The 9,804-nt window shown below is 41.7% G+C and overlaps 1 protein-coding gene across 1 annotated transcript in view; it reads left to right on the plus strand.

Annotated features, from left to right (window-relative positions):
* Positions 1 to 7,531, plus strand: part of DBR1 (debranching RNA lariats 1) — a gene marked incomplete at its 5' end in the record, with an annotated part of 7,835 nt that extends 304 nt beyond the window's left edge. The window contains 6 exons of the mRNA XM_010149670.1: positions 1 to 101; positions 1,829 to 1,914; positions 3,106 to 3,330; positions 4,189 to 4,269; positions 6,109 to 6,254; positions 6,760 to 7,531. The exon at positions 1 to 101 is cut by the window's left edge and continues 99 nt beyond it. Of these exons, the coding sequence (XP_010147972.1) occupies positions 1 to 101; positions 1,829 to 1,914; positions 3,106 to 3,330; positions 4,189 to 4,269; positions 6,109 to 6,254; positions 6,760 to 7,435 (1,315 nt within the window). The remainder of the gene's footprint in view (positions 102 to 1,828; positions 1,915 to 3,105; positions 3,331 to 4,188; positions 4,270 to 6,108; positions 6,255 to 6,759) is intronic.
* Positions 7,532 to 9,804: the final 2,273 nt, after the last annotated feature.

Consider the following 9,804-nt stretch of genomic DNA (forward strand, 5'->3'; position numbering starts at 1 on the left):
GCCCAACATCTACTACCTCGGTTACGCGGGCGTGGTGCGGTTCCGCGGCGTGAGGATCGGCGGCATCTCGGGCATCTTCAAGTCTCACGACTACCGGAAAGGTATGGTGGGACAGAGTGGGCCCGGCCGAGTGGGCAGCGGGGAGGGGGCAACTGGGCCTGAGTCGGGGTGGGAGTGCCTGTCTGTTCCTCCGCTTCTCTGAACCCTCTCTTATGCTGGAAAGCTTTCTTGGCTCAACACGCGGATTTTTCTGGAGGTGGCAGATGCCTGGTGACCACAGCAGGAAGCAATGTGCCTTTTGAATGTTGTTGTTGGAACAACATTCTTGAATTTTCCATGTCTTGATTTGTCTTGATTTTTCCATGGCAGATTCCTTTTAGTGTGCAATGTGAGACTGTTTAGTTTTACTTGAGTAAAACAGTCAGTTTATTGTGGTATTGTACAAGTGTGCTGTCCTGAGCCGAGGCTTAGGACATCTCGAGATTGGTTTCTCCTGGTTACATGTGCATTCAAGAGTTCTTCCTTGGAAGGGTTGCCATCAGTGGCCAGAAATCATATAATCCTGTAATAGCCGTTGTCAGCAAAAAGAAGATGGTTTACTCATTCTTACCTCCTCAACACATGAAAGCGATCCCTTACTTGTGATTACTTTGCAGTAACATACTGCTTCAGAGAAGTTTTGCAGGTGGATTTCAAGCTGCAGAGTGCTGAATTAATTTGAGAGAACACCTGATTTGATCTTAATACCTTCAGTGCTGATTAAATTTGTTGTTATCAAGCACACAGTTTGTATGCCTGAATAATGCGTGTGGGAGATGAGACTCTATTGACAATACTAGCTACCAGAAAAGTAATTTTTCTGTTCAGCCTTAAGAATATATAGGAGGTCTGCTAGACATTCAGGTTTCTTGTTCCCAGGCAAAGTTGGAGACTATGTCCCTTTTGACAGGGTACATGTTTGTGCTTCCAGAGGCTGGGGCCCATGGACAGTTACAGGCATGTTTAAGCTGCTGCTGAATTTGTTAAGCTGTGGTTTTGTGGTTGGTGGCAGTACCCTTGAAGAAACACAGAGAATTACAGTCTCAGTGGCCTGAGTCAGGAGTCTGATCTCATGCAGTGCTTTGTGATCTTTTAGTTTATATCTCTTTCTGAATTGTTAGGTCCTAATTTATGTTTTGGCTGCTGTTGAGTCTGTGCTGTCACTGATGCCTGTCTTTTACTTGTTCCTGTCTGCCTAATGTTATTTAGCTGTGCACAGATATTAACTGTGCATCTGCTAATATAGGTATCACGTGTAGCTGTGCTATTAGCAGATACATATGTTGCATGGCTGTGCAGTGAACAGTTCACTCTGATGGCACATGGTTGTGCAGGGTAACTGTGCAGGTAAGGGGTGTGGGGGAGTAATGAGGGGTCTTACCTCACGCGAGAGGTACAAAATTACATGCAGGAATTAAGCACTTAAATCTTTTTGCCAAAAGTTACTTGTTTCAGACAGGTCCTCAGTGTTACGTATTGGAGTCAATCTCCTGATTTTTGTTTCCATGACTGAATTACTATATTCTCTGTATTTATGAAAATAAGACATAGAATGGAAGAAATGCTCGTTGCTGTAGATAGATTTTTACAATGTATTTGTAAAAGGTTAGCAGCCTGTTGGTGTAAGACTCTATTTCCTGTACACGAGGATCTCCCTTGATTATTGGCAGCCTTGTATTTGGGATTGCTCTAGGTGTCTGCATGACTCCAAGAATCTAGTTTGCAAACAGTGTTAGGAGGGAACTATTGATTTCAGGCAATTACTCTTTTTTTTCCCCCAATGTTTCAGGCCACTTTGAGTGTCCACCATACAACCAGCAAACAATTAGAAGCGCTTACCATGTAAGGAATATCGAAGTCTTCAAACTCAAGCAGGTTAGTAAAAAATCTGGGTTTTTAAGGAGTGGTAAATAGTTTTCATTACTTTAGAAGTAAGGAGTTAAAGGTGTTCTGCACAAGTACACCATTGAATAGCAAATCTTACCAGCAACTCTCAGCTAATCCGGACAGGCCATTTTTATGCTGGGTGTTTATTCTGCTGTTGTTCCTGCCGAATATCACCTCCAACGCTTTGTTCAGCAGTGTCAATTTGATCTGCATCAGGCTTGAGCTCGAGTTTGGTTTGTTTTTTTTTTTTTTTTTAATTGAATAAAATACACAGAAAGGAAAGTATTCCTGCTATACACCTCCGTTCCAGCGTTATGTTAGCTTTAGGGAAATGGATGCTACCTCATCTAAGATGCAAGCTGCTTGGTACGAAATTAATTAATCAAAATTGAACTAGCTGAATAAGCTGATCTCAAATGCCTGTGGTTGAAGTATTTTTGACTCCAGGATGAGAAATTCAAAGGACAGGTTAGCTTTATTTTTGAGGTCTAGCCTCCTCCTGCTTTCTCCCAAGGGCTACGCTGTTTGGCTGAGGTTGTGTGAATAGATGTATTTATAAGCATCTTGTGAATGATCATTCAGGTTGCAGTTCCTCACTAAGTGTTCAGTAGATAGAAGCTGAAGATAGGGCAAAGGTTTGCTGTCATTGTAAAGATGATGTCTGATGCATTTCACTAAGTTTCTTGTTAGTTGGACTTGGGTTTCATCTCAGAGTGTGTCCTGATACAGGTGATGGATTTATGCTGAATAGCAAACCAAGACATACGTAGACCTTGATTAGACTTGTAAGGGGTGCCGCTTTTGAGAAGGGCTATCACTGCTTAGCTGTTACCCCTTTTAAACAAAGTTTTTACGAATTTCGTGAGGAAGAACATGCCTTTGATAGTGGGTGGAGAACTTGGTCTATAGCTGTATATTTTAAGAGTCATATTCTGTGTGCCTGACACTGTGGTGATGCACAAACCACTGAAACGATAGTCCCTTAATGTCTTCAGAGACCATCTGAAAGATTTGTCTCACTGGTGTACTTACTTGCTTTAGGAAGCGAGGCTGTTGGTCACAGCTGCCTATTGATCTGAGGTAGAACGTGGCACACGTGTTCCACCTTGTGCTATGTAGCTTTGAAACTTCTTTATCACATGCGCTCTATTTACACCACATGTGTTTTTGGCTTGACAGTTAAAGCGACCAATTGATGTATTTATGTCACATGACTGGCCAAGGAGCATATATCACTATGGAAACAAGAAACAGCTTCTTAAAATGAAATCCTTCTTCCGTCAAGAAGTGGAGAGCAACACATTAGGCAGCCCGGCTGCATCAGAGCTTCTGCAGCATCTGAAACCCACCTACTGGTTCTCAGCACATCTTCATGTTAAATTCGCAGCTTTCATGCAACACCAGGTAAGGGAGGGAGGGCGGGGGGAATCAAGAATGTCTCTCTCAAGCACACTTTAGAATTCCAGTGCAGGTAATCATGTCCAGAAAAGCACATACTTAAAATGTTTTTGTTCAGTTATTAAAATTCAACTTAAGCCCCAAAGCATTAAGTGGTATTAAGACCGTTACCTTATGTAAGTTAAAAAGATGTTATAAATCGGTGGTGTAACTACCTAATCTTCTTCAGGGACAGTGTAAAATGGCTAACATTGCTGCACTTGAAACTTGTTAATATTAGTGTACAGAAAAGCACCCTCTTCTGCACGTTATCGGGGAAGGAGACAACTTCAAGGTGATAGAGAATTGATCGACAAGAAGAGAATGGTTAGCTTGGGCTGGGAGGGTACCTGTGATGTGGCTTGGCAGATGGCCCGGGTAAAGCTGAAAACCAGCAGTTGAAACTTCTCTGGGTTGGAGTTGTTCCTGCAAGTGGTGTGACATGCTATTCCTGTTGGCAAGTCGTAAAAATGTGTTGTAAAAATGTGACCCTAGACCTTCTAGACTCAACAAGTCTGTTTCTACTTATGTTAGTTTTTGTTTTGGCATGAAGGCTAGGTGTGCTCAGCTGCCCTAGGGGAGGGAGACCTGTGACTCTTGCTTTATCTTACATCTTGTCACTTGCATCTGACTTTCTGTTAGACTGTCACTGAAGCCTGTCCTTCTCTATCCCTCCATCCCTTTCTTATAATCCTATGCTGATTTTCTATTTCAGAAAGTCTTTTTCTCTATAAATTATGCCTTTAAATCTCTGTGTAAGTTGTTTAGACTGGTCAAATCTCATAGGAATGCTAATGATTGTGTTTAACACCATTTGTTTCCTAGGCAAACTCCAAAGAAGAGCTACCAAAAGCAACAAAGTTTTTGGCTCTGGATAAATGCCTGCCACACAGAGACTTTCTGCAGGTGATGAACGTGTGCAGTTGGTGTTCAAATACTGAATTTGTCTGCATTGCTAAGTGTTGTTTTTAGATATAAGATGAAGAATAGCTCTGATAAATGGAGGAGTTGGGAAGAAATTAGGGATGCTGTGTATGTGGAATGGTCTTTGTATAATACTGTCTTGCACTAAACTGCTCTGCCATGCAGGTGTGGTGTTTGCTTCTTCCTACCATTTCTATCCACCTTAGAACTGAGTACTTGCCTTAATTGGAGAAGTAGCTCTACTTTAACCTGACTGGAAGCTGCTGTTGGGTTTTTTTGACAAAGGTCAAACCTACAAATAAAGCCCATCTTGAGGCTTTTCTTTCTTCCTTGGACTAGTTTGGGTCAGACAGTGACTGTTTCTTGAGACCTGTGGTCATTAATTTGGACAGGTAGAGTCCTGAGTTGAGTACTGCAGTCTCCTTTCAGTGTTGTGGATTCCAGCAGGAAGTAGGCGGTCTAGGTTGTGGGAATTTTTGGTATGAGTGCCAGACTGATTTGCCAAGAGCAACTCTTCTTTTTGTTTGGTGCCTATCTTGGCTAGGAAGGGCAGTGGCCACGTAGGCGGTCTAGGTTGTGGGAATTTTTGGTATGAGTGCCAGACTGATTTGCCAAGAGCAAAACAATGTTTGTGTTGGTGGCGTGTGTGCGCTGCCTGCAGTGCCATCTGTAAAATCTGAAATGAATGAACCTAAAATCCTTTGCTGTGAGCTCTTCTTTTTGTTTGGTGCCTATCTTGGCTAGGAAGGGCAGTGGCCACGTAGGCGGTCTAGGTTGTGGGAATTTTTGGTATGAGTGCCAGACTGATTTGCCAAGAGCAAAACAATGTTTGTGTTGGTGGCGTGTGTGCGCTGCCTGCAGTGCCATCTGTAAAATCTGAAATGAATGAACCTAAAATCCTTTGCTGTGAGAGGGAGCTGCTGTCACGATGAGCATGTTTGTCATATGCAGTCAAGGAGTTTAGTACTTTTAAAGTAGCTTTTATTTGTCAGCTTAAAGGGAAAATGGCTCATTATCTGTCCTTTGGGTGTGTGGTGGGATACACTTGCACTAGTGGCTACCTTTTGAAGGTGGGAGAGAGTATGAGGATGGGCTTTTGCTGTGCAAAGGTACACTGGGGTGCTTAGAATTCTGTAGCAAAACTGATCTGGAGTAGTACCACCTCCAGCAGTGTTCTGATCCATCTGTGTGTAGCTGTAGTTTAAGGAGGGGTATCCCTTTTCTTTTTTTTTTTTTTTTTCCCCTAAAACTGTCATACAAGGATGAATTACTTTATGGATTATTTAAAATCAGAACCTGACTAGTGCAGTTTGGCTAAAATGAATGGTTTGATGAGGGTTAATGTCACTGAAGACAGTGATTTGGATTTCAGTTTGTCAGCTGTAGAAAGAGAATAAAAACACTCCATGTTGACCTCATTGTGCTAAGGATGTGTGTTTATACAGTAGAATAACTGTTGCTATCAATTTTTAATGTATACTCAGAAGGCAGCATGAATTTGAGTAGGCAAACTCTGGTTTCTGAGTTCCATAACTGTCCAGTAGCTGGCAGTAGGGTGTTTGGTTTATAATTGCTGTAAGCTAAAATACAGAAATGCCTTTTTTACTGTTGTTGATTGTGCTTTCTTAGCTCCTTATTGCTATAGACTTCTGCTAGGGCTGACTTGAGAGGGCTCGTTTGATGAAGACCACTAGCTCAGTGTACCTGAAACTGAATTAAAACTATACCGTGAAAAGTAACGCTTGAAACTTTAATCGCGTTTTGGTGTCAAGAGAAGTAACTTGCCTCATCTGTTTCCTGTGGCTTTTTTTTTTTAAACAGATAATAGACATAGAACACGATCCCAGTGCAGGTGACTCGCTGGAGTATGATGCTGAGTGGATTGCAGTCCTCAAAGCCACCAACAGTCTTGTTAATGTGACTCAGAGCTCATGGAATATGCCCGAAAATAATGGCCTCCATGCGAAGTAAGTTGTGTGCAAGATGGAGGAGAGTGTGACTTTTACTCGTCTGGAAGTATACTTCTTGTTGTGTTTCTTTGTTCTGCAGGCTGTAATGTCTGCAGGACTTGCTAAATGCTGGGAAAAAACGGGCATGGTGACAAGACCTGTGCTCTGGAGCATACAGTTGTTCTGCTGCTCTACATGGGCAGTTAGTTTTGTTTCGCTAACTTAGATGCCACCATTTGTGGGGCAAAGACTACATGGTGGCTGATCATAGGGGACTGAAAATCGGGCTGGATTGTGGGGGTGGGTGGGTGACCGTTTATTGGATGGGCTGACCTAAAACACACAGCCTTGGTAGGGGGAGAGGAATCTTGGTGTTGACCAAAGGTAACACCTTTTCCTGAAAAATCCTTTGAGAAATTAAGTGTCGGCTGTAAGATGTATTATCCATCTTTAAAAGTTTCTCTTGACAGTGGGAACAGGAAATACCCTTTGACTTGCTGCATTTGTTTATACGCTTATTTAGGTGGGATTACAGTGTGACAGAAGAAGCCATCAAAGAGGTGCTAGAAGAGCTGAATCATAACCTCAAAATTCCTTGTAACTTCACACTGACAGCTGCTTGTTATGATCCCAGCAAGCCCCAAAAACACGTGGAACCAGTTCATACCATCAATCCACAGACCACTGAATTTTGCGCTCAGTTTGGCCTCACTGACATCAATGACAGGATCCAGCAAGCTAAAGAAGAGGGCTCAGTACGAGGCGAATATGAAGAGGAGGAGGAGGAAGAGATGGACAGCACTGGGTCAGCAGAGGAACCCAGTGAATATAATACAGATAATTCTGGGCTTTCATCCATTAATCCAGATGAAATAATGCTGGATGAAGAAGGTGGTGATGAAGACCTGAGTACGTGTTCTGTAGATCCTTCCCCTGATCATCCTCCTGACTTTTCTGCAAGTTTTTCTGACATCCGGATAATGCCGGATTCCATGGCGGTATCGTCCGACGATGCTACGGACTCCAATAATGAGGAACTGGAGAAATCTGGCGTGAGTAAGCAGGTAGAAGAGAAGACCTTAAATGAGAGACCATTAAAGCGCATTGGTGGTAATGAAAACGGGAACAGTGGCATTAAAAAAATTAAGAGAAGGAATCAAGCTATCTATGCTGCAGAGGATGAAGATAAAACGGAATAATCCTTCACACGAAGTATAACTAAATTCTCTCCCTACCTTTTTATGGAGGGTGGTGAGAACTCTGGTGGACTGCTCATGCTTTTAATGTTACTTGATCTTACTCCTGTTAGTTTCTTAAACTGAAGAGGCTGTATGTACCTCTTGTAGAGAAAAAGATGTATTTAGATTAAACATGTAAGTTGGAAGCAGACTTTTCCAACAAAGTCCTTCGTCAAAGGATTTCAAGCTCACGTATAATCACTTGATTTTGGTTCAGTTCTTGGTCATTAGTATATACTGCGTATCACTGGCTGTACCACTATACAAGATTCACCATGCTTGTTTAACAAGAAGAGAACTCTTAACCAGTAACTCCAGTCAAAGTGAGAGGATGTCTGACTTACGAGACTGAATGATTTGATTTTATTGCTTTTGTCTTGTTTTATACCGAACTTTTAATACAAAGTAGTATATGCAGTGACTCCGTGATCTAAATTTGAAAATAGAATTCCCGTGATAACAAAAGCAGCAATAAAAGAGTGAAGATTTTCATTCGGGTGATAATCATGCCATAGAAAAACTTGCTGGTCATAAGCAAAGTGTATTGTCCAGTATTGGCTTTTAACTTTGATAGGGAATTTTAGTTTTGATAGGGAACCAAGACTCTTAATTTGAAGCATGATAGTTTTATGGTGATCATGGAAGAGTGCATCTCTGTTCTTAAAAACTCACTTGTGTGCTGTTTCTTAAAACTCAAGAACTATGTCTTTAAAATTAAAATGCAAGTACGTAGGATGAACAGCTTCCTAAGCGTGGACATCATCGCTGTCTCAGTTCATACTAATTAAGGCTGTGTTGTATTTTCCTATAAGGTGGTTGGTGTTCATCGGTTGCTTGAGACAGTAATGCCTGCTGTCATCATTAGCCTCAGTTTTCACCTGCCACTTTGTTTCAGGAGTGTGTAACTTGGTGCATTCTTACAACTGGATTTGGAATCTTCCAAAATACTAAATGTGTGTAAGGATTCACGTGCTAGAAAATGGCAAAATGAATGTTTTCTGCACTTTTGATCAACAGCTTTATACTGGTGGATTGATGCCATTAACATTCTGAGGTTTTTTTCCCCCCTGAGGATGCTATCATTTTTTACTAAATGATTAGTTGGGCCCTGTTAGTACTCCTCCTGTGTCTCTGTATTCCTGTTCGTCTGTCTGAACACCCGCCAGAGAACTGTGGTAGGGTGTGATGGTGTTTGCTGTAACCCTCAGGTTATCTGAAGTAGCTGTGAGCCATCAGCTAGGTTACTGAAGGTATCGACTATCTCTAAGGGTCCTTGGTCTGCCGTGCTAACATCTTAAGCATGCCTCCTCATCTGGAGACTAATGGAAATAAATATTTGAAGTGTAAATTGTTATGAACCTGAGAAGTCTCCCCAGGAAATCTGAGCATGGTATTTAGTGCACACATCCTCTGAACTGGAGTGGAAGATACAGGTTACATGGAATAGGCTTTTAAATCTGATTTCAGATTTAGTTTTTAAAGCAAACAGTTCTGTTGTGTGTTGTCCCAGGCCCCGCCCTTTCTCATGAACATGTTTTGGCTTTCTGAAAAGCAGGAGACTGACAAGATAGAATACTGATTTTTGAATCTTTAAAGATTTTTATTTTTTAAGTATTTTGGCATCTGTTGAGCAGAGTGCAGCTGGTGAACACAGTTAACGTAATTGTTTTTGGGTATGTATCATCTCTGATCTCTACAGCATTTTACTGTGCCTTTTCTTGCCATTGCTCACACCCCCTTTACAGTCTGGAGTGTCCGATACTGTGCTCTCGCCCATTATGGATTTCCCCTGTCAGCAACATCTGCTGCTGCAGGTAGAATTCACTGCGAGCTCTGAGCTTGAAGCTTCTTCAGTAAAGACCAAATACTCTAAGAAATAGGTAAAACACCAGGGAAAGCTGACAAAGTTTAATGGGCTTTTCAGACTCAGAGTCTTCCTTCCTCTTTAAAGGAAGTTTTAGAGTGTCTTTGAAAACTTTTGACTTCTTAAATTTTGGTGAGAAACATCTGGAAAATGTTGCGCTCACAGACACTCGCATCACAGATTTTTGAGGACAAGATTTGTGCTTAGACTAAAAATGTTTTTGCTGTTACCTGTAAGGTGCTTGGGAAAAGCGTTCACCCATTTCATTCCTGGCCAGCACACTGGTGTCTTGTTCAAAGCACGTTCTTAATCTACTTGGAGAAAAAGTAAAAAAAGGGGTGTGGCTTTTTAAAAAATGGAGTATTTTTTAAAAAATTAAAGCTATAAAAACTTGTGAGAGCATCCACGAATGTGTGTATTGTGTTCCCGCTACCCTCTGTAACCTCTAAAAGCTGGGGAACCTGTG

Source organism: Eurypyga helias, unplaced genomic scaffold (genome assembly GCF_000690775.1).
Source record: "Eurypyga helias isolate BGI_N326 unplaced genomic scaffold, ASM69077v1 scaffold29740, whole genome shotgun sequence".
Classification (NCBI taxonomy): domain Eukaryota; kingdom Metazoa; phylum Chordata; class Aves; order Eurypygiformes; family Eurypygidae; genus Eurypyga; species Eurypyga helias.